The following is a 23,623-nucleotide window of genomic DNA, read 5'->3' on the forward strand; positions in this document are numbered from 1 at the left end:
TTCGTGTTTTCGTCTTGTTGTAACTTATGAGATTTCAATTATTCTTAACCAGTGCTAAGAAAATTACGTAGGTAAGTTACTGGGATAATCATGATTTTCATCTTGTGTGAAGCATTTTCCTATATGCATTACAATGTAAAGGATTTTAATTTACACTAAAAATTCTTTCAAATGATAATTATTAATCGCAATATATTTTATCCCGCTTATATAGATGAGAGAACTATAAAGCAAGTAATATTAGTGTCATAAATCCATCAGCAAGATATATAAGGAATTTTATTCACGACTGAGCTATAATAGCCACTTTATTCCCTGAAAAGCAGGACTAAAGTAGCATTTTATTCCCGCATATTTGGTTTTCCCGCAAATTTACTTTATTCCCGCACTTTGCGGGAATAATGAACTTTATTCCCGCAAAATTTTGAAAGTTTTGAAAAGGTGAAAAATTTTAAAATTATGAATTTTTGGAATATTTGAAAAACCGTATATTTCCATCATAATGACGGTGGCTGATTTGGTTCCACTTTTCAGGGAATAAAGTGGCTATTATAGCTCAGTCGTGAATAAAATTCCTTATATATCTTGCTGATGGATTTATGACACTAATATTACTTGCTTTATAGTTCTCTCATCTATATAAGCGGGATAAAATATATTGCGATTAATAATTATCATTTGAAAGAATTTTTAGTGTAAATTAAAATCCTTTACATTGTAATGCATATAGGAAAATGCTTCACACAAGATGAAAATCATGATTATCCCAGTAACTTACCTACGTAATTTTCTTAGCACTGGTTAAGAATAATTGAAATCTCATAAGTTACAACAAGACGAAAACACGAACGAATGGACAGTTGCCAGTATATTAAATTCAACAATATCATATTGGCCATGATAACATTCAAAGTTAAAAAGTTGATATAAAGTATATATATATTTTTATTCAACGATTACTTTTATATACATTTATTTTCTGTACATCTCTCTTCTTTTCTCTACACTTTTCCTCAACGTGCGGCGCAAACTGTGCACTTGTATATAACATATATCTTGTAAATGTAAAATTCGTAAAGTAATAACAAACGATTCTCCCATAACTATTATATCAACACCAATAGAATAATATAACAAAATGATATCAATTGTGGACTCTTAAATGAAATCTTTTTTCATATACAATACTTTACAATAATTTTTTACTAGTATGAGATATTATGCAGTGACGTTATATAATTTGATTTTATTCATTATAGTCTGCAAAATTAGGAGCATGATATCTGAAAAAAAGTGTTCGCAAAATTACCAAACTTAATGAGCTATTGGATGTTCACAGAGTTCAAACTCCAATTGTCCAGAGCTTATTAATTTATGCAAAATATAGACCTTACACGCTATTTTTCATATGCCTATCACATATTTACACTGTGAAACATTATGTGCATCTGTAAAAATTTCTAAAATGGCAGTTTTCAACGATAAACTGATGTTTCATGAATGAATATCAACCAACTATTCTTGCAATAAACAAATATTTACCTATATCTATTGGACTATTATGAATAAACGACAAATAATTTTTCAAATAGTGGCTGTTTAATAATTTTATATAAATAATAAATAGATATTTAACACTGCGTAGTCAAAAATAAACGTTAGACTGGATGACAGACGACATTTGGGAAGAACGTGAGACACAGAAGCTAGTGTTCCTCTTTAAAGAAGTAGCATAACATGACATATGAATGAACACTGATTAGAACAAAAGTTCACAGTCGATTAAGCATTTTTGCGTATTCAGTATAATTGTAAGTATAACTCCAAAATTATTTTGCAAATAATTTTCAAGAAAATTTGTCTACGTATGACTATGTTCAAATATAAGTCAAGAGAACAAAATAAAATTTATGCAGTTCGTGTTATGATTAACATGAGTCATAGTGATTCTTTTTGTACTTTCTATACATTGATGCGTTTAAGAAAACTAATCACTGCATAAGAGCCGTCGAAGTTAATAATTCAAGTATGCAGTGTACCAAAACCACATACACATATCTCCGGCGCATGTTTCTCAATTAAACAAATTATTTCTCACGTCAAATTTAACATTTCCAAATTATACTACTTACGCCGTGCTAAGTATTTCGTTTCTTGCTTTGGACATGATTTCGAGAGCATCTTTGTCAATTAGACTTTTGGCAATGTCTTTGCCAAGTTGTTCAGCACCCAAGAGACTAATACCACTTACTTTTCCGGGAGCAACGCTGCAGTACAATCTAGGTTCGCGATAAGGACACTTCCTACATTACAAAGATAAAAAATATGTTATATATTTGTGAAGGAGACATGCATCATCCTTCGGTGATGCATTTATTTATAGAATTAAACAGTAACTTACTTTGGTGGTTCCCCATCATCGTTAGGCAAGTATAATTTACTTTTAAGAGTGTCCTTGATAAGTGTTTGACCATCGAGTGACCACACAGCACCTGTGATTGTTAAATCTTTCCCATTTAATGAAGAGGCTACTGCTACTGGTGCTGAGCATCCACCACCAAGTGTTTTGAGAAAGGACCTTTCGCACACGCATTTCAATGTCGTTTCAACGTCATGCAAAGGTTCCAATAAGGAAAGAGTGTTCCAGTCAGTTTCACGACATTCCACACCCAAGGCACCTTGACCGATAGCATATAACGTATCTTCTGGATCCAGTAACTACAAGTGAAAGTAGGAAAAATTATATAAAACATTTTTTAGAAATTGAAAAATAAGAATAATGTGAATCGAAAAATGTTAATGTTTATTAGAACAGTCTTACCTGACTGATACGATCTTGCCAGCCCATTCTATTCAAGCCAGCTGCTGCTAGAATAATTGCAGCAAATGGACCATCTTCGTCATCTAACTTTTTCAATCTGGTGTTTAGGTTTCCGCGAATATTTTCCACCTTCAAATGTGGCATGTTTCGTGCTAACTGAGCGGATCGTCGCAAAGAGCTGGTACCAATTATGCTGCCTTCTGGTAAAGTTTCTAATGTTTTGCCTTGATATTTTTTTGACATGACTACTGCATCTCTCGGATCTTCACGTCTGCGAATAATAATGTAATGATATACATACAATAAGATAAAGCAGAGATATTCTTTGATAACATTTTTTTTAGAAAGAGTAATATTATTCCATGTGCTGGATGCAACGTAAATACAAAAACAGGGTAAATATGCTTATACAACGATAGTTGGTTTTTTCATGAGAATGATAATAAGGCTATGACTTTAAATAAACAAGGTCAGGTTTAGCATTTTTTGTCAACATTATGTTTAATGATAATCTAAATGATTTTCATGAAGACAGAGCTTGTAACTAGTAGTAAAAAAATTAACTTACTTTAATATGGCACCTAAAGCCATTCCTTCAGGTAATGTAGTTGGTAAGTCCTTTAATGAATGGACAACAAAGTCAACACGTCCACTTTCTAAAGCAAGTTCTAACTCTTCTGTGAATAAGGATTTTTCACCAATTTTTGGCAAAGATTTATCCAGAATTTTGTCACCCTTTGTATTCATTGTAACTATATAAAACCAACAGAATCTATTTAATATAAAGTTATTAATAATAAAGAGATTATCTCAGAATATTGACCTTGTCACAAATATGAATCTGAAGGATATAGTCACTCATGATTTAAAAATTTCTCAATGGCACGTGAGTAACAGTTGTATAACTATTATCAGACTATATAATTACTAGTAACAAATTTACTATCATACACTATTATATAAATATATATCTATATAAGAATATAAACATATGGTAATCAGTTACACATGCTCTTAAATTTTCATATTGCAGGAAATTAATCAGGTATATTACATAACAAATAGTGATTTATTGTACATATTTTAGTGATATTAATGTATACTCTCCAATTAATCAGTCACTTACCAATTTCAAAATTTTTCTTAGGGTAAAGATCCTTGAGACATTTAATTACGTGTCTGGTTTGTATTAAGGCCAACTAAAATAAATAAATAAATGTATCATTGAGTTGTACTATACTGATTTTGCATAAATCTTGCTTTCTTTTTAGACTTCCAAATTTTCACTTTCTTATATTATTAATTAAAGTATATGTATAAAGTATAAAGTATATATGAGATTGGTATTACATCAAAGAAAAATCTAATCGAATAACAATTACAAATCCAACCACTGATAAAATAGTAGAATTGAATGACTGTGAAATTATATAATTAAAATGTTTGAATAATATTCTTCATTAGTAAAAACTAAGATTACAAAATTAACAAAACTGCTTCTTCATCATGACTAGCTGTAAACCTATCTTAAGAAGATAGTATAATTTAATTGTAAGTATGCAGCAATCACATAAATAACTACATGTAATGATACTAAACTGTGACAAAATTTCATACAATGCTATTCAACAAGTTGTAAAACAAAGAGAAAAGACAAAAAAGCATGGATTATTATTAATTGATAAATATTGTCTTAAGTATTAAAAATAAACATGCTTTCTTAGCATAAATCTGAAATAACTTTAATAAAGTTTTCATGAAAAAATGAAAATCCAAGTCTTACCTCACTTTTACGGGATCCCACTCGGATTACATCGCGTGCCTCAAGATTCATCTTTGATAATGATTAATTATGAAATTAAAATAACACAGTCCACAGTACGCGTCGAGGGAATCTCATTAAATTACGACGGAATGTATCAAAGCGATATCATGCCCAGGACAATAAGAAAACGAATTGGGTCAAAGACGCGAAAAGACTTTCACCAGGCATAAGATTCAGACACATCTGACAGACAGAATATTGCACTGCACGTTTTTTTAGTTAAATTAATTGAATGTATTAACAACCTCGATTGTACTGTCGTTTATTTCACAGTCACTGGCACTGCAGCAGAATGTGAAATTAATTATGTAAATGAAAAGGAAGTGAGTTGCCTTCTACGAGCTAACACGCGCCATTGCTGTTAGTATGTGACTGAATGGAGTTAAATTCCGTGCGTCTGCTTCGATAATTTCGCGTGACGTCCTCCAACGATATCTACTGAATGTTTGTGCTGCCATCTACTTTAGAGGAAATGACGTCAATCGCTGATAAAGAGAAATGTCACATTCAATGATAGCACAGAGATGAGTAGGACAATGCTCAATAAGAGGATCGTTCTTTGCTTCCTTTCCTTATGGCTGACTTCTCCAATGAGGAGATGTGCAAGAACCAGAGACTCAACGCTACGGTTATAGGCGACAGAGATGAGTACAGATGAGTAGGGAGATGCACAACGCTACGGTTTTAGGCAGAGATGAGTGGGTAGATGCACAACGCTCCGGTTTTAGGTTATACCAAAAGCATGGCTCTAAATCGTAGCGGCGAATCCAGGAGAAGACTTTTGTGATCATCGCCTCCGTCGATAATGCATATCCCGTCGTAGTCGAGGTGATCGTAATCATGAAGGTAGTAGCTTGGCGGGAGAGGTTCTCCGCAACTTACCGCTGGTTCCCAGAGCAACTTTTAGAAAGACGCTCATCAGATACTACCTAAATATTTTTTTTTGCAATCTTAAATTCGAGTGCACAATGTAACCTCGATAAAGTTTGTTAAGACAAAAGCCTATTGTTAAAACATTTTTAAGAAAATGTGGTGTGAATTTTACTTTAAGACTACAAACAAATATTTAGGTAATATCTGATGAGCGGTCTCGTTCTAAGGGTTGCTCTAGGAACCAGCGGTAAGTTGTGATGAACCTCTGCCCGCCAAGCTACACCTTCATGATCACGTTCAGCTCGGCTACGACGGGATATGTATTATCGACGGAGTATATGTATTACGTTTGTACTTCACATGCTCCTTCCTTCAGTATTAACTTTATGAAACGCCAATTGCTTTACTAGTAAGTAAAGAGAAAAGCGCATACGTATGTATGTACATACATCATGAGAAACCGAAGAATTCGAGAAGAAAGAAAAATAATGCCATGTTGCTAGTCCCATACATTCATATTCGGGAGGTAATAGATGCGTTCGTTTGTTGTCATTTTATTTATTTAAAATCATTAATGAAAACACGTATATAATATATAACAATTGGAAATTCTGTTTTCCTTAAATTAAAAATTGAACAGGGAGACGAATTAAAGATAACCATAATATAAAATGATGTATCAGTATTGAATTTTTCAGATTACTATTTAGAAGCTTCAAGCTCGCTCCTTGGATTAGTTCATATATAGATTAGGAACTGAAATCTTACTGTGAACAAGACTATAAGATCGATGATCAATGTTGGACCCTACGTGATCTTCCTGTATTTCTCGGTGTATCGACAAATTATGGATAAACGTATGAATTCGATTGTAAATACTTTTATTGCTAGTTCACGGTTGGTTTTCTATACTTATTACGAATAATCTCCGCAATTGTTTCTATTCTTCTTGAGGTTTCTTCTTTCAGGGTTTATTGACAGTGTTAATTTTTATTCTCTGTACAGTGGTCGGTACGAGTATTCATTTGAAACTTTGAAAATGTTGACCATTAGGTGCGTTACTTAAAAATAATTGTGTGCGTCAGTAATCAAGTGGAAAATTCGAGTAACCGGTTACTTCGACTTGGACTATCATTACAAAATACTGTATCAAATGAATTGCCGTAGTCAATTCTTTTTTTCTTAACATTTTAACATCATGATAGAATTACCCTTATTCAAACATGTGTTGCAAGTCAATAATAATAATGAGGTGAGTATTACAGGTATTGGAATTTGCACGACTTCATGTTGCCACGTTTGGAATGAAAAATCGTACTCTCGTGATTCTCAGTAGAAAAACGTTGGGGAATATGCTGAAAATGGTCTTATTCGGATATCGCGAGATATTTTTTGAGCGATTCATTCTATATCGTACTTTAATTAATCTAATTAATCTGCATATTTCAAGGGATTTTTCGTCAATGGCGCTATATTTCACTGATTATCGAATAACAAATTATCACTCGATTCTCGGGAGAGTAAGACTATGTTAATATTTATTTTTAATTTATTTATAGTTTATATGAAACAATTGACTATTTATTGTGACTTAGATATACACGACTAGTACATGTAACATGTATTCTTTTCTGTAGGTAAAGTGTCAAAGTGGCAATGTATCCAATTGGCATATTGTTTTTTGAGTGCCTGGCAAGTAAAAATTATAGGCCATAGCCATTATACAATTAATTCTCACTCATTGTATTATACTTCTGTTTATTATAATTCATGCGATACAGTGAAATGATATGGTTAAGGCTGTCTGACGACATAGCATCAATTCTCATACTTTACCTGAGAAGTTACCAGTAGTGAAAGTAATAGTTACTACCTAGCGAAGAGGTATAAAATCATAAATATTTCCAAAATGTATAATACGTGAGAATTCTTTGTATACATAGATTTATTTGGTTGCGTAATGACTTGTCTTTTGATATTTCTGTTTAACTTGTAGTACAATTATCAGTCAAAAGTTGTCAATATCTATGATTCATTGGAATTTCAAGAGATGCTATAACCGATACATGGCCTTTGAAAAAAACAACACTGTACCAACTTGATACATTGATGCCATTCTATTCAAACAATTTTTTAAATTTCTCATTTCGTTATTTGACATCACACTGTGAAAGCCATTTTATTCGCTTAGCTCCATTAATTAAACTGAAGACTTTCATCTTTGTTCTGATGAGGTCAAGCAGGAGAGCATATGAATATCCTTATACTCTGTAAAGATTGCTGCTTTATTCACTATGAATTGGGTCATTTTTACAGATGCCATTTTTCTATGTTAAGGTTCATACTCTCGACTTTTACCTTTCCAATATTGGGTACAGCTTTAGTTTGAAGAGAAAAAAAAGCTTTCATCGTTATAAAGAATTCAGTATACCTGTAAAGCATATGCTGAATGCAAACCAGAAAATAAATGGACGTTGCTATAAGCTCAGTTAAAGACAATTCCATACATTAATAGTTTTATCGCATTCTTAAATATCTGATTCGTTGGTATCGTTAAAAAAAATAATACAAGCTGTATCAGATAATTAGATTTTAACAAAAGTATTATAACATTCATAACTTGAAGATATCAACATAGCACGTGCATTGCAATTCGTTGTATGCATATTATCAACGATACGTGGTTGATATGTCATTATCTATTGATTCTCATTTATTGAACCACGTCACCGTTCGCAAGAACAATTTACAATGAACATGCAGCACTTCATCGCAAGCTCACCAAGTAGTAAGGATAAATAAATTTTTTTTCTTGCAAAATGCACCGAAAATGCTGTCTGCTTTTTATATGGACTTTTAGCACCGTTTTTTTCTTCTTTTTATCGCAAATGCGAATGAATGGCGAGAGGGAATCGTCCTTTTTTCGTGTAAAGCGTCTTTTTTTTTCATGTATAGTCGGGAATTTAATGAGGACCATTAATTAGCTGTCGAGTGGTGTACATTACAGGAATTCTTAGCATAAACATTGTGCTATTTATTTATCCCATATCAATGAAGCTTGTTGAATACAAAAGACTTCATAAACACAAGCTCTCATTTATACTTGTTCTGTTCTTTGACAAAATCGATTCCTGTTTGCCATTGAAGATTCGCAAGTTTCCAGTATGAAATGATTTTTGGTTGTTTCTAAATTTTCAACCGGTTAATTTTCCTATTACATATATTGGTACGTGACATGTGTGTGACTTTAGTCTTTTTTTTTGTTTAAGTTTAACCGTTATTCGAAGGTATTGTTAGTCTGCTTCACTTTGTAGTTAGTAATAGTAGGTACGTACATTAAATAGTTAGAGTCTAGTGGTAACGGTGTGGTAATTAACAATATAGTTAGTTGTTCACAACGATTATCCATGAAAATATTCATTCCCAGTACACAAAAGTCAAAACTCATGAGCTGCGTGTATTATGAAAAACCGTAAAGACGATCTGATCAACATTAGAATTGTCAGTTCAGGTATTTCGGAATGCTCAAAGATTTTAATGTAACCCTTAGGATAATTTTTATGATATAATTATGTATAATCGTTGAACATTTAACGCATAGTTCGAGAGGTGTCACTTGGACACACGAAGCTCGTTTTTTAAAATACATCTTCCATCGTTACTCGTGTATCTTGAATGTAGTTGTATAGATATTTTACAATAATTCCTTATTCGTTTATCAGTTAATCATTGTATTCTGTACAAGTCCCTACTAGCCTACTGTGTTTATGTACACTGGCTAAATTCCATTCGACCGCACCGACGGCGTTACGTTAGAACGATGCCGAGTATTTCCAAAGTTCGAAACTTTTGTATTCCCGACAAAGGGTTAAATTTCATTTTTATATATAATATATACAGCATGGGGGGGGGGGTTTGCGTTAAAAGTGATCCACCATTTAGAGAACAATTCATTTCCACGTGCATCGAGGATCGACGACGACTGATTAAAAAGTATTGAAACTTTAATCGTGCTTTCAATAGTCATCGATACATATAAATTGCCGGTATCAATTTATACATGTATTATCAACGAAGAGAGAAACACAGTACGCTGCCGTCATCGATATTCTTAAATATACGATGGAGGCTAATGATTCGTATAAACTGTTCGATGACATTTTTTTATAAATTCGATAATCCTCCAGTGAGTTCCTTTTGCATAATTATTATATACACACGGGCACGGACTTCTTTTCAGGAACAGAAAAGCGACTTAAAGTCGTAGGAATGTCATCAGGATCCACCATGGAATCGTTAACGAGAATGCACAGTATCGATGATTATGACGATCATGAATGTTACTTGAAGATCCTGTGACGTGATTGGGAGCTGGCGATGGACCACTCTTCCTGGTGTTGGCTGTGACGAAATCACTCCTCCACTTCATTGTATACTGAGGTGGCGTTCTGCTCAGTGCTTGCAATCTACAAAACAGGTGGGAAAAATATAACAAGGTTAATTATGGATTTTTGAAATTATTTGCCATGCTAGTCCCTCGGCTTTATTCGTTTCATCTTCATGACAGATTCTTTAAAACATTTATTACCTAATATATATTCGTCCTTTCAGTGATATACGCGAGATGCACAATGAGCAACTTGCCTTTGAAAACTATCCATTGTTTTTGTCATGTGATGGGATAGACGTACGATAGAAGAAGCTTACCTGACTACAGCAGTATTCATCTTCCAGTCGAGGGTAAAATTTTTGTGCTGATCTCGTGAACAGAAGGTGTACAGTTTCGGTCCCGCCGGGTCACCGTTCTTACTGTACTCGTGTATCGTCAGATTCCATGCAGCACATGGTCCTGCGTGAAAAACATAATGGAAGATATTGAAGTAAGAGCCAAGCGATTTATAACAAGCATGACAATGTATCACGTTTCGTCTGTTATTTTTATGAAAGCCATCTGACCAAGCTTTCTTTATCTACAGGCACGACTTGGAGCCTCCGAGGTGTGAGAGGGGAAAAGTTTGGTATAATCGTTAAGAGAATGTATATAGCATGTTATAATGGTTCCCTTTTTGATAATTCATCGAAGGTGCAAAAGCGTGTGTTCAAAGAGGCGAATGGCTTTGTCCATTGATTAAAAGGCGAACGCGGTTTCGCGTACGAGCTATAAGGTACAACTTGAGATTAAAGAGATTTGGGTTTAACTAGACTAACAAAAACTACTAAAGCTTTGCTTCTACTCGACCCGACCAAGAATCGACAGTATACTCTGTTCACTGGCTGTCCTGCTACTGAGTTTCTACGTAAATCAAAGTTCTGTATAAAACTTCGTGAATAACCGGAACAGGAAATGGCTTTAATACACTCTTCACGGTGACTTATGAGATTTTATTTCAAGGACGTGTTTGTTTGTCGACCGAACCATAAAGATACAATGGCCTAGATCCTAGGCCAACCCGGTTTCTTATAATTAATTATAATTGCTTCCGCTTCAACTGGTTCGTGTTTTCCTACGGCGGTTGGGTGTAGTTTAGCGAGATTCACGACCATAAACTGAAGTTGCTCTAAGGGTCCGGGCCTTGTAGACCGTCGAACATATATATAAGGTATCCCTTGGATGGTCTTCCACATAAGTTAAAGATGAACGGACTTCGAGGAATGGAATTCAACTTCCGTAGATCGTTTTTCCTCGGGAAGGCTTGTACTATTTGTTGACTTTTATTTCCTTTTCTCGACTAAATACCTTTTATTTCGTCTTTTACCTACAAGAAATTTTATCGTGCGAAGCACGACGAGGTACTTGATTGCTTGCGTTGTGGGAAAGGTTAAAAGAATCAAATAACCGCCACCTTCTTTTTTAATTTGGTAGCCAAATTTCCTGCCAATATCAATTGATTGTGTACGCGCTGTAATTGGTTGTTCGGTAGCGTGGGACAGCTTATATGGGCGATACGCGTCCGGTGCTATCTAGAATAATGAACGGTCTCTCAGTTTCACCAATTGCAGAAAACTGTTCATTGAATTTATTTGTGTACTTGTTTTTTAAACACTGGACACAGTGTAGGGGAATTTATGAGAACGGGACTGTTAATATACACAGACATTATAGATACATATATGAACAGTTGGTAACCAAATGATTATTAGAATATTGGCATTGCATACAAAACAATCGATATAACACGGACCCCACGTAATTATTAAAAATAATGTAGAAAAGACTTACGACTTTGCGAGGACTTCACTTCAATAGTCAACTGTCGATCCATCGACGAGTCCAAAATCCATGTACATTTCTGTTGGTAGTACTGATTTAATTTTATTTCTCCACTGGCCAAATTACCCCCAGTTACTTCCCCCTCCGGTTTCTTCGTAGTATGATCGCCGCAGTATGGATCCTCGGAAAATTTGTATGCAGCCTTGAAGTTGAGACCGGCGTTCGAGAACCTGGACCATTCTATGTAAACTGGCGTCCAACTTCTAACACCAACCGGTAGCCATTCCTGCCAGACGCAATGAAATACTCAAACCATGTGATATTTTCTACAAGAATAACAAATAATTTCTCACTTGATAGTTTCCACAAAAACAGCTGACGACGTAGCCGGTTTCTGATACCAAAAGAAGATGATCCAATTCATCAAGACGATTTTTCGTAACGCATTGACAGCCGCTGTCGCCGCATTTTGTATAACAGGAATTGCTTGATGCTTGCTTCGTGCTGCTCTCGACCTGTCGGCAACACGAAGAAACATACAAATTAACGCGATAGAATTTTTAACGACGTCTCCGGGGTCGCCGCGACTACTTTGCCTCTGGCTCTATCGTTATTAAAACTTCGCAATTACTGCAACGCACAGTTTTTTAACTATGAATCTCCCCGCAAGGATTTCCTGCATATACTATATGCATGCAATGGTACTATCTCCATGCTATATGGGCTTTGATCGAAATACCATTATTTTTATTCAGTGAAAGAAATGATATTGGAACTTTTAATGAGAATGGCCTAAATTCATAATGGAACATGAATGCTTTACCGTGATATTAATCGACTGATTAGCAGCTGGTATAAAGTGTTGTCGGCATTTTACAGGCCCCTGTGACGTGAGCAGTTTATGCGGTTCCGGATGTATCACTGTGCCTTCCGGTGGAGAACTCAAACCGTAGTATTCAACGTCGCAGACACTGGCTGGTTGCTGAGTACCTTCTTCCCTTTCTGCGAGTTTACAATAATATCGATATAAAACTCGAATCTAAGCAAAGAAAGATTTTCATGACTATCAGAATTCGATCAGACAGTTGATCCACCTTGTAAAGTGAAAATTGAATTTTTATATAATTGCATATATGGAATCGCTCGAAGTTGTATTTGCTTGTTAGATATCTCGCGCCATAGAAATGATACTTTTTGGTAGAGAAATTCCTGGCAATTGATACGTTAAATGTATTCTATTCCGAATATCTGCTCCCGACTGTTTTACTATACTATCCTGCAAGCTCCGTCGAAGCTTTGCTGAATTCGCGCCATTTTCTTCCCAGTGGAGTTATTTTTATTTTTTACCGTCACTTCCCTCCATCCCCCTCCCGTGCAATGCATTGGCTTTTTTTTATTTCACTGCTTTTGTCGTACCTACCAATAAGAAGAACCAAAGTCCCGTGCATAACAAATGATGCAATTCTATCATTACATCATTTGTGGTACGTGATACGTAGTTAAACCTATAGCTATTATGTAAAAAAGTCGATACATTCAATTTTAAAAATCAAACGAATTGTTATCGTGTGCACGGTTCCGTATTTAATTGATATAACCAAACAATTTTCTCTTTTCAATCCACGAGTTACGTATTGATATCGACTCTGCCGCATGGCCGCATATCTACCATTGGTATTCTGTTTGAGGCATAGAAAGCAAAAAAGCAGGTCATCCGTATCGATCTTAGGAAGAGTATTCGAGTACTGAATTTTAATTTCAGGACTTTTATCTGCCTGTAAAAAAATATCTTTAAGAAGAATTATCAGTACCAGCACGTAATGAAACTGTTATAAAATCGAAGATTTGTACAGAAGAAACTAATCATTGATTTCTCATGCGCTTTCACACAAGTTTTTATTTACTCCGTTGCTCATTCATCATTCCAATTTCCTTAAATATAATCAATCAATCTTAACCATCACGTCAATCGACGTTTTCCATGATCAAGGACCAAGTAAGAAAAGTTGGCATTGAGACGGAAGTACTATGCTCATATGTTTTAATGTCTCTCGACCTCCCCCACAGGGCACCTATGGCAAAATGGAATCGTTCATCGATTATGGTTTCTTCCTGCGATAAAATTGATAAGATCTTTCCAAAATGGAGTACCAGAACTATATTGTCTCTGCACACAGGGTAGATAACCGATAACGACATACGCTTCGAATTCCAGAATGTTGGAATTACATAGGACCACAGTTGAGTTACCAATCCGAGCAGTTACCACGAGCTTTCTCATAGACAGTCTAAGGTCCAAGAGTAATCAGTTAATAGCAATTAGCGATTGTGCATAGTGATTAATGGCTTTACACCGTATAAGGCATATCTTGACTTCGGGTGTTCTAGCAGTAAACTATTCTGCAACGTCTGGCGTGTTTGGTATATACCCAGTGGGCCGTTGAATAAGAAGTGCAGGATAGTTGCGTCAATATAATTAAATTAACTAATCATATTCATTAATTTGCTCATACAGATGACTCACCGTCGTGAAAATAATACGAGACGTCCATGTATTCCTCGTCCGCTGGACTGTCCGAGGATCGTTGAAGAATAACCGTCATATCTCTTCCAGTCGAGGAGTAACGTTCGGGTTCAATATACCTGAGAACACGAAGGTAGAAAATGTCATTTATAGGGGAATAGGAAAGCCATGTCGCATATTGCACTTTATGGTGTATACTATGGCTCGTCTCGAGGAAAACACGTAGTTTCTGTAAACGTTTACGTAAATCGAAGACTCCACCCTGCATCATAAAACGGTAGCTTTATCCAGGCATGCGTATTATTTTTCTTGTATAGAATACTGCACTCCTTCGTATGTATATATATTGTCTATCTTGACGTCGTAACTATGTATATAGGTAGATACTACGTTAATCAATCGAACGATTAATTTTTAAAAGACAAGCATCGATATAAGGTGGTACACTTATAGTTTGTACGCCGTTGAAGGTAAAATGGGGAATATCTAGAGTAAGGAGTACCCTGAGGGTTTTCGAAATTTAAACATCAGTAACAGTAGACTCATTGAAAGCTCACGAACGGTATTACCAATGCTGTTATATTATCGTAAAGGAAATCTATATACGAGAATCAAAAGCGGTACCACGCGACAAAGCACGATATAAATCTTACACAGCGTTCCGTTCCATTTTGGTCGGGGCGATGTTCTAAATGATCGCTATATAGAAATAGGGAAGGAGGTTTGCTGTTCACGGAGGAGAATCTAGCACGGGCGAACAGCAATGTCGAATCGCTGAGCGAGCTAAACGGTAATGGGCTATATCTGTGCTTTTCTCTTCTCCTCTCTATCGCCATTTTACCCTTTGCCAGTGAGCATGTACGTACAGACGTTCGAATACGATCCATATGAATCTGCAGTACCCATTACGGAAATACTCCCGAGGATACTGGGTGCTCTGGAAGGTCAACAACTCCTACGTTATCGAGAGAATTCGGTTGGATACGTTTCCAAAGGGCGACTACGAATTGAGCGTCGACAGTTATCTTTTGGTTAGCAGAGAGACTAGTTTCACCTATGCTACTGGAGGATGGTGTGCCAGAGTCGGCTGTAGCTGGAGCTTTATCGAAATCTTGTTTAGTGATAAGACAACAGTAGCAACGGTATCGGGTGTAGCTGTTTCCGGTCACAATCATTTCCCTTCTTTTCTTTCGAGCTTTCTTGGCTAAAAAGCTTTAAACGACGTGCGATTCTGCGAGCTTCTCTTGGAGCTTTAGAAATGTTTAGCTCTGGCGTGTACCTGCCGTGAAAAGAAACGGCCCATTCGTCATCCAAGGAAAGTTCGTTCTGACTTTGTGGAGTTTCTGTCTCTTTTGTAAAAAACAAAAAAAAAGATTCCTTTCATGCGATATATCTTCCTAGGTATTTAGCTAGTTGGTTGGCAGCTGTTGCATCGTACCATTTTATCTTGATTATCGTACGCTTTGTCTTTAACGCATTTTCATTTGGCAGTCTTGGTGTTTGTATAGCGTGAATTATGAAATTTCGATAATACACCTATGCAGTCTCTTTGCATGCATACGTGGAAACCAAAAGCAAATCAAACAGGCGTTTTATAAATAGAGGCATAGGACCTGGAGCCAGCTGGGGATCGAAGGTGGAATTGGAAGTTGTGTTTGGAGAATAGACTCTTCAGAGCGAAAGATCAAGCGACCCAGTTGGCCTACTGCCATTTCCTTCATCTGCGATTCCGGTTTCACGTGCGCCGCTATGCGGAGATCCTTACCTATAGCATACTCAGCTTACTCATATCGTGTGTAGTCTTTCCGACTAAAGCAGCAGTTTTGATTTGTGATATATATCAGCAGTTTACCCAGAGCCAATTTTCAGATTTTCATATGGAATTATCATTTGTCTTCGACTACAGATAAGAGAATGGTCATTGTTCTATAGATACATGTATACGTATACATAATAAAGTAATATTACGTAGATACTTGATCACTGTACTCCGCGTTTTCGAGTATCGAATATCCATTCTTATGGTATGCCATATTGCTGTACGATCAAAGTAACTTTGTTGTATAATAGCCACACCCTTGCGACTTGTTGTCTCGGTTTTCAATCGAGATTCACCCATATGTAACATGATCCCTACCAGTGGCCAGGTAACCGTCGACCTATAACAAGTTACTTTCGTATATCGTGTCAGTTTCATCAACGCTTCAGTCTATATATTTCTATAGTTAGATCACGGTATTAGTTCCCCATTTAGAGGGGATCTTCTTGGGACTGTAAGCCATAAGAAGATTGTACCTCAAAATTAAATTGATCAGATCGTTCATATTGTATAGGTATACCTATCCCACGTTCAGTACTTCTGGAATTTAAATAGACAATTCGATTAAAGAGGTATGAAAATTTGGCCCTGAAGGATAAGATGAAATATCTTAAAGGCATTCAGGTAAAGTAGGTACGGAACTGGGATGTAACAAGATTTTTTCATTGGATTGTAGAGGAATCTGTTTCAGGGTGAGTGGGAGTTTCCTGTATTATCCTGGCAACGAGTATATTCGATTTGAATTTTGATTTGGTCCCGGGCACTTTTGATCATGGAATCCTGGGTGCATTATCAAGGAAGATTATTCAACGTATCGCGACAGAAGGGCGTATTACGAAATTTACCTCATAATGCGGACGGAGGATTTGTCAGAAATGGTGCACGGCTTTTTCTGAGGGGTAGAATGAAACATGATCTTTATTTTCCATGAAGTTTTACGAGATTAGCAGACATAAAACACACCAGTCTCATAGGCACGTACGTTCGCCGCATCCAGTGATATCCCACACGGGGGGATAAATTATCCGCCCTGTACGCCGTCAAGTTAGAAATTAAAATAGATTAAAAACACCGGCGCACGCGGGGTCATCGTTGACCATTTAGTTTCACGAAGTGAAGGACACAATTTTCACGCTTTATTACCGACAGAGCACAGTTTTCTCTGGGGAAACTTGACGTCTGGTTGTATAGTAAAAAGTTAAAGATACCGTCTGCCCACGGTTTATGGGATATAGAAGGCTTTTGAGTTTTACATTTTACAGTTTTTTAGGGAAAAAAAAATGGTTCATGTTTTCAGTGACTCATATTACTCACCTGGACACTCGACGCTATCAAGTATTTTATATATTTTTAAAAACGAGAAGAAACGCTCACTTTTCATACCTTTGATAGATTTTTATTTTAAAAATTTTTTTAGAATAACGTTGGCAGTCAAAGCAATTACGAACTTTCATCGAGAATTTTCATCCGTTCAAATCAGCTTTTATGTACGAAATTTCATAATCGAACTGCCCCTTGACATTTTTTGCTATCAATTATCAAATGTTGTTACAGATAAAAAAATTTTTTCTCGACCCTTCGTAATACTTGGCTTTATTACTTCACAAGTGGTACCCAGTGTCTCCTTTGTAGGGTTATCCCCATAATATCACGGTTGCAAAGTGTCTCTCGAGGTTGCCGAGTATTTACTGAAATTCGTCGTAAACTCCGAGAAGAAGAATAGCTTAATACTTCAGAAAATCTCTTTTGGGATTCGAATCTTACTTCAAGACCTTCTTCTTCAGGATCTCTCGAGTAACGCCGGCACGCACAACAAACATCTCGCATCCCCGTTCAAGTATTTCCAACAGCTTGCATAATGCATACGTGTTTCAAACTCGGCCCCGTCGTCTCACTCCGTGCCATTGCTTTCGACATGAACTTCTCGTTTTCACGTAACCAGACCTTTTCTGCTTTCTACATATATGTATTTTTCGAGAGTTTATTCACTTTGCCGACAGGCACGATCCATTGCCAATTTATATCTGTCAGTATTTGATAATATTATTTTATAACCCGTATTAAAAAAAAAATAACTTCAATTTTTATATAGCATAATTTTTCTGCAATCTGATTCGCGATGTCACGTTACTTCACTTACCACACTACGTCACTCGCATGAAGAGACAGTCGTTAGTATTAAACTGTTTCATTGAGATAATACGAGGAAGTCTGCTCTACCGAACTCTAACTTCTCTCTTGGGAATTTCACAAACGGGAAATACGTTCCTACCAGGTACCTACAAATATCTGAATAAATACATAGGGTATGTGCTTGCTGTACATATAGGTATATCAGAATTTTGCATACGTCAGATAACGCCGTTCTCTGATACTTTTTATCTTTAGATACGTATGTACTAGATTTTCCATGACGAATATATATATACTAGATATGTATACCTATGTAATACAGACTAATTCTTCGCTGGTTACTTTCGGACGGGATGCGAATAATTTAGTCAATATACGTTTGAGATAATAATGGGCTGAGGAAGGTCGTTTACTTTGGTACCTTTGCGAATATTATTTTACATACTTAAGAAAAAGATAATTACTACTTACTTAGAGACTGGCACGAGTGCGCGCGGAAGCCTTTCAGCGGGACTGCAAATTCTTTTGAGTGACTTGGCTGAGCCGATCATCCTGGCTTCGAGATTTCCGTCGAAAATCTCTACCATTGATTTACAGGCGACGGGACTGTAATGAAAATATTCATATGAGTTAACAATGACTGTATTGAAGTATCGAGAATCCTCAGTTAAATTTATTGTTTCTATTGTTACGTAATTTTCATGGAATTTTTTAACTGTTAATATTCTATATACCATTTTCAAGCAATACGGGCTTGTATCCTGAGCGCATCATCGAACCCTATGTATTTCATTTCTACGGTCTTCAGAACGACCGGTGAATCACAGGGTGAAATTCAACGGAGCTTCGTGTCGTAAAAAGGGTTGCAGATCTTGAAGGTATATATGTATATAAGGTATTCCCTACGCTGGGAGCTACTTTCTCGGTTCACTGGCGCTCGGATTTACAATATTCTATTCAAAATTTATGCCGCCCTCAATAAACTCTTATGTGTCTTATACCTCCCGAGCCTCCGTTAGTTTATTCCTGGTTATATCCCTGGCAGAGGCACTCGGCATTTCCCTGTGTTCCTCGGGACACCCAACTGCTATTCTCGTTACGTGAGCATATCTCTCAAAGTAATACATGGTCTGCATGTTGCAGCCATTGTGTATGATAATTGAAAATCCTGGAGATACGAACTCGTATTACGTCCAGTGGATTCCGTATGATTTAATACAGTAGCTTTTCATTTCGCAGCTCGTCCACGAAGATGGAAAATTAACTGGATAGCTGGCTTAGTGAGTTAATGAGATTTTGAAAATTAATAATATCCACACTATTACGTCTATCTATTATTTTAAGAATATTGCCAAGTGTAGATTTTCCAGTAGGATATTTGCAATTAATTAAAATTTAATTGATCGATCATTATATTTATGATTCCATTACAGTCATTTTCATTCTTTACAGGTACAAGAGGTTTGTCTTGTATCCCAGGTTAAGGCATTTTTCATGATAATTGAAAACATGAGAAATTCCAGTGGCGTAGTCGTAGCGGATAAAAAGAGTTTCTGGCTTTTTAAAAAAAGGGCCTTGTCTCTGGTGAGCCCTAGGTATAGATATTCGATATCTCTTACTTTACTTGTATCGACTGAAATCGGATCGCCTTCGCGTAGAGCGAACGTAGAAATAGGTCTGGAATATATATTATTTATAAGACCGCGATACTTGTATTGATTGGCTGTAACATCCGCGGGGCTGATACCCCGCGATTTCTTATCAGGTAACATCGACGTCTTCAATCTCCCCACCTTTACTGCATATCGTACTGCGCGTAAAAGGAAGAATACCTTATCACGACTGGACCTGAATAATCTTGCAGTTATTTTCGTAAGAATTCAAGAAATGTTTCAGAATCTCGTGGGACCTCACGGTGCAATTGGTAGTACATATTTTTACGCAGGACCGAAATAAGTTTGACAAATTGGAAAATTTTTACCACAATTCATACTGGTACTTCCTGTAAGATATCCTAGCGATCCGATCAGGACTCTTGATAAGCGTAGGAATAGACTTGGAGTAGGACTGGCATGCTCTACACGTAGCTCCCACGCATTCCGGGCCAATCGCATAAAAAGGACGAATATCCTGAATTACGATATAATCCTTGAGAGTCCACGTGTATATCTTCGATATCGGCAACTGCCACCAGGGGCGTCGTCTTTTTGTGAGAGGGTTCCCTACGTGGTTATCGAAGGAGCTGCCTGAGAAAGGAACTGCCGGACTGCGTGGCAGGACTGATGCGGCATCGAGGATGAGTGGAACGACGACAGGAGGACTTTAAGTGGAAACCACAGACGCGCGAAACGAGATCCCATGTTGGGGAAAGATCTTATTCCAAGATTGGGGAAAATTGAAGACCCGTCATTCCCAGCTCTACTAATCCTCCATGAGGTAGAAGCGACGTAATTGGCACAGTGCCTGTACACGAGTTTCTCGGCTTCGTGTCCATCGAGTCTTGTATAACGAATTAAATAACAGGTATTGGGGGCTGTTAGAGAAAGATTCATTGTACAGGCTTTTGTCAAAATTAAATTTTGAAAGGCACGGCTTTGTCAATTCTTAGACGAAGAGACTGTACGCTTCGAAGGATCCAACGGTCGTCATTGCTGATAACTTTTGGTACAGACGTAGCTATAGTGTTACTTGAAAAGTTTCTGATGTATCCGAGGCAATTGAACCGCAATTACCTTACGGGACATTGATTTTAAAACGGCACTTTAACCAAGGATTTTAATTAGCATGGTTTCTCATTCTGACGCTGATTCGGTCATACTTTGTAGCTGCCTAACTACCCTTCTTCCTTTTTAGCTACCCCTGTTATTACATTTGTCAGGCTGGGTAGCACTTTACATTTTATACACCGTGCCACGACAGGGGAACGAGGTATAAAGCTTACTGCCGAATTAATCGGTACTAAGGTACGATAACTTAACTCTGGTAGATTGAACATTGCATCGCCTTCGAAACGATCCCCGACGAGCAGCCCCCAAGTGACTGTATAAAATTTCAGTAACGATTTTGACTTTTACTCCGTAGAAACTGTAAACGATAAAGAATTCATTCTGCGATCCTTTATTCGTTCAATTGGACTTTTAAGACTGTCCGAACAAGTAGCGATGCTTTGTATAAACTATGGCAATTTAATAAACTTTTCAGCATCTTATAACGACGCCATATCGTATCGTCCAGTGTACGTTGCAATGACGTAAAATAATAAAATTAGATGTCAGTATATATATGTATACACATAGACGCGACTAATGTAGAAATTTCGTAGACGAATCATCCTCTTTCTACGTGACTACATTTCTACAGGGAATTGGGTCATAACTCAGAAAGAAAAAAAAATTCCCTAGATAATAAAGCGACAACGGCACAAGCTATTTGCTTACCTCAGATTGTAACTAGTGATGGAGACATGTACTGTGTCGTAAGCACGTCCACGTAGATTGAGACGGCAAACCGTGGACTTGAGTTTACCCCTTGTGTCGTGATGACCAGACCTGATCTCATTTCCGCTAACGACAAGATCACAGCTGGCCGATCCCTGATCCTTGCGATGATCATGAAGATCGCGGTGATTGTAACGACCGTTATGACTGCTCCTGCTGGGCGATCTTATCATCTCGACTGTAAAACATGATAAGGTTTTGAAGAAGCTATCTTACTTGAACGATGGATCAATTCAGAGTGTCAAAGTGCCACTTGAAAAATTTAAAGGGTCTCACGTGTTTTACTGGTACTCTCCATGGTGACTGTCGTTGGCGCTTCTGTCGTAATTTCAACGAAACTGAGAGTAGCTACGAAACCGTTATAGTTGAAGGGTGGTACTTCCGGTCCGGATCTAAAAAATAAAATTTATTTAAATTATACAGGAAATGAAATTTGTGTATTGGGAGATTCTTCCAAGGGTTGAGAACGTGCCGATATGTTTCCCTATAGCAAAAAATACTACGTGCAGTCTGTATAGACGTTGTATTTCTTGTATATTTTATCTTTTCTTTTCATTTTCCGTCTCTTCCATTCTTTCACGCAATTCTTTTTTTTCTTCACGAAAAGGAAAAGAAAACGAAGCACATCGATATTCTACGATGAAAAACACATTTCCACGGGACTTGGGAAATTGGTCGAGCTTCGTTCTCGTCCATTTACATCGAGAACGCTTTTAGGGGCATTTTTACTCGTTGAATGGGGAAAATGGAGTAAGCCCCTTCCTCTTTTCGTTTTTCTTGTTTCCCTAACTCTTGTTGGAACTTTTACAGGAAAATGAAAGCTTACCTGAATTCCACCAAAAGCTGTGAACCGACGTGGACGACATTCGTTCTGTCATTTCCGCAGAGCATCTTTAGGAGCGAACTTGTAGTTTCTCGACCCTCGTAGACGGCAATGTAATCGCTGGTGCAGTGGCTGTAAGAAAAAGCGGAGAATGTCCATAAAAAAAGAAATTTTTTTTTTTTCATAATACGGAGTAGAAAAATCGTCAGGATAGGATAAACTAGTAGATTGTTCTTATGGCGGTGAATTTTTCAATAAAAATAAATCACACTCGAGATGAGTGAAACTTTTGTCGTTAGGAAAGCGCCTATTGTTAATGGTTAAAGATATATGGGATTCTTTACCAAATTGTAAATGGCCAAAGCACCTTGTGAGAGGGTTCATGATTTATTTTATGATGTAACTTTATCACCACTTGTGCACCCTTAATTCATGTTCGCATGGCCACGTGTTGGCCACATTATGAAAGTAAGATTTTGTAATGTTCTGCATGAATTAGGGTTATGGCGAATGTATTATAGATATAATTATACAAAGTTTTGTTCAACAATTTTCAGTTATGACATTGTCAGCACATTGACATTGTCCTTCTTATACCAAGTATTTATATAATCCAAACAAAATACCCGGTTATTTAGTCCAAAGGCTTTTTTCCACCCACTTGACTCGTATCGGTCACGGTAGTGGTCTAGATAAATTACTTTTTTTCTAACCTGGTAAAGTAAGTGCAAAGTTCATGGTATTTGTGTCTTATTGTTTTCCACAAAAATTCGACAAAATTTTTTTCCCGACAAACCGCATATACGAATTACGCAATTATTCATATTTAAGCTTCAACATACCCTGTCATTCTTATCAATCCTATCGTCCATAATGCGAATACCGTTACGCGATTCTTCGACTGGAAGTATGTAATTTTACCGAGTTTAGTTAAATCTACCCTAATCTCTATCATTCCATTTCCAAGAAAATAATTCTTTATCTTATCGATTATCAAAGTTCCCGATAACGACAGAATCGTTTTCTGACTTTGGTAAACCTTATCTCTTCTTTACAACAATCTATTTGATCGGGAATACCCGTCACTTAGCGAACAG

The 23,623-nt window shown here is 36.7% G+C and overlaps 2 protein-coding genes and 1 long non-coding RNA gene across 17 annotated transcripts in view; 1 reads left to right on the top strand and 2 right to left on the bottom strand.

Annotated features, from left to right (window-relative positions):
- Positions 1 to 927: 927 nt before the first annotated feature.
- LOC107274740 (porphobilinogen deaminase) lies at positions 928 to 5,069 on the bottom strand. Of its 7 annotated transcripts, none has more exons than XM_015754202.2 (6): positions 4,605 to 5,069; positions 3,948 to 4,020; positions 3,390 to 3,573; positions 2,822 to 3,092; positions 2,402 to 2,718; positions 928 to 2,303 (listed from the first exon to the last, which is right to left on the bottom strand). In XM_015754202.2, exons 1-6 carry the CDS (start codon positions 4,653 to 4,655, stop codon positions 2,129 to 2,131), a joined length of 1,071 nt encoding a protein of 356 aa, XP_015609688.1. In that variant the 5' UTR covers positions 4,656 to 5,069; the 3' UTR covers positions 928 to 2,128. The 7 variants fall into 7 exon arrangements, with proteins under 7 accessions (XP_015609688.1, XP_024947827.1, XP_024947828.1 ...); XM_025092059.1 differs by having other exon boundaries at positions 3,390 to 3,593; positions 4,610 to 5,060; XM_025092060.1 differs by having other exon boundaries at positions 4,610 to 5,059.
- Positions 5,070 to 6,081: 1,012 nt separating this feature from the next.
- The window catches only part of LOC107274742, a 190,158-nt gene continuing 172,616 nt past the window's right edge, over positions 6,082 to 23,623 (bottom strand). For 8 of the 9 annotated variants that reach the window (XM_015754210.2, XM_025092065.1, XM_025092064.1 and 5 more), the window contains 10 exons: positions 22,530 to 22,658; positions 21,980 to 22,095; positions 21,644 to 21,881; positions 18,678 to 18,812; positions 14,255 to 14,373; positions 12,554 to 12,732; positions 12,084 to 12,245; positions 11,740 to 12,016; positions 10,227 to 10,368; positions 6,082 to 9,985 (listed from right to left, as the gene is read on the bottom strand). In XM_015754210.2, the coding sequence (XP_015609696.1) occupies positions 9,775 to 9,985; positions 10,227 to 10,368; positions 11,740 to 12,016; positions 12,084 to 12,245; positions 12,554 to 12,732; positions 14,255 to 14,373; positions 18,678 to 18,812; positions 21,644 to 21,881; positions 21,980 to 22,095; positions 22,530 to 22,658 (1,708 nt within the window). In that variant the 3' untranslated portion in view covers positions 6,082 to 9,774. Of the gene's footprint in view, positions 9,986 to 10,226; positions 10,369 to 11,204; positions 11,481 to 11,739; positions 12,017 to 12,083; positions 12,246 to 12,553; positions 12,733 to 14,254; positions 14,374 to 18,677; positions 18,813 to 21,643; positions 21,882 to 21,979; positions 22,096 to 22,529; positions 22,659 to 23,623 lie in introns of those variants that run through there. The other variant, XM_025092067.1, reaches the window with a different exon arrangement.
- LOC112495425 lies at positions 6,642 to 11,034 on the top strand. Its single transcript, XR_003061908.1, has 4 exons — positions 6,642 to 6,771; positions 9,760 to 9,996; positions 10,131 to 10,399; positions 10,496 to 11,034. It is a non-coding gene; the product is annotated as an uncharacterized LOC112495425 (long non-coding RNA).

Source organism: Cephus cinctus, unplaced genomic scaffold (assembly GCF_000341935.2).
Source record: "Cephus cinctus unplaced genomic scaffold, Ccin1 Ccin1_scaffold0101, whole genome shotgun sequence".
In the NCBI taxonomy this organism is placed as follows: Eukaryota; Metazoa; Arthropoda; class Insecta; order Hymenoptera; family Cephidae; genus Cephus; species Cephus cinctus.

Excerpts from the sequence above, each read along its gene's own strand:
- LOC107274740 (XM_015754202.2), bottom strand. The coding sequence starts at position 4,655 with ATGAATCTTGAGGCACGCGATGTAATCCGAGTGGGATCCCGTAAAAGT. Across the intron at positions 4,021-4,604 it reads TGGGATCCCGTAAAAGTGAG|TTGGCCTTAATACAAACCAG; the intron begins GTAAGACTTGGA and ends TATTTATTTTAG. Across the intron at positions 2,304-2,401 it reads GATGATGGGGAACCACCAAA|GAAGTGTCCTTATCGCGAAC; the intron begins GTAAGTTACTGT and ends TTTGTAATGTAG.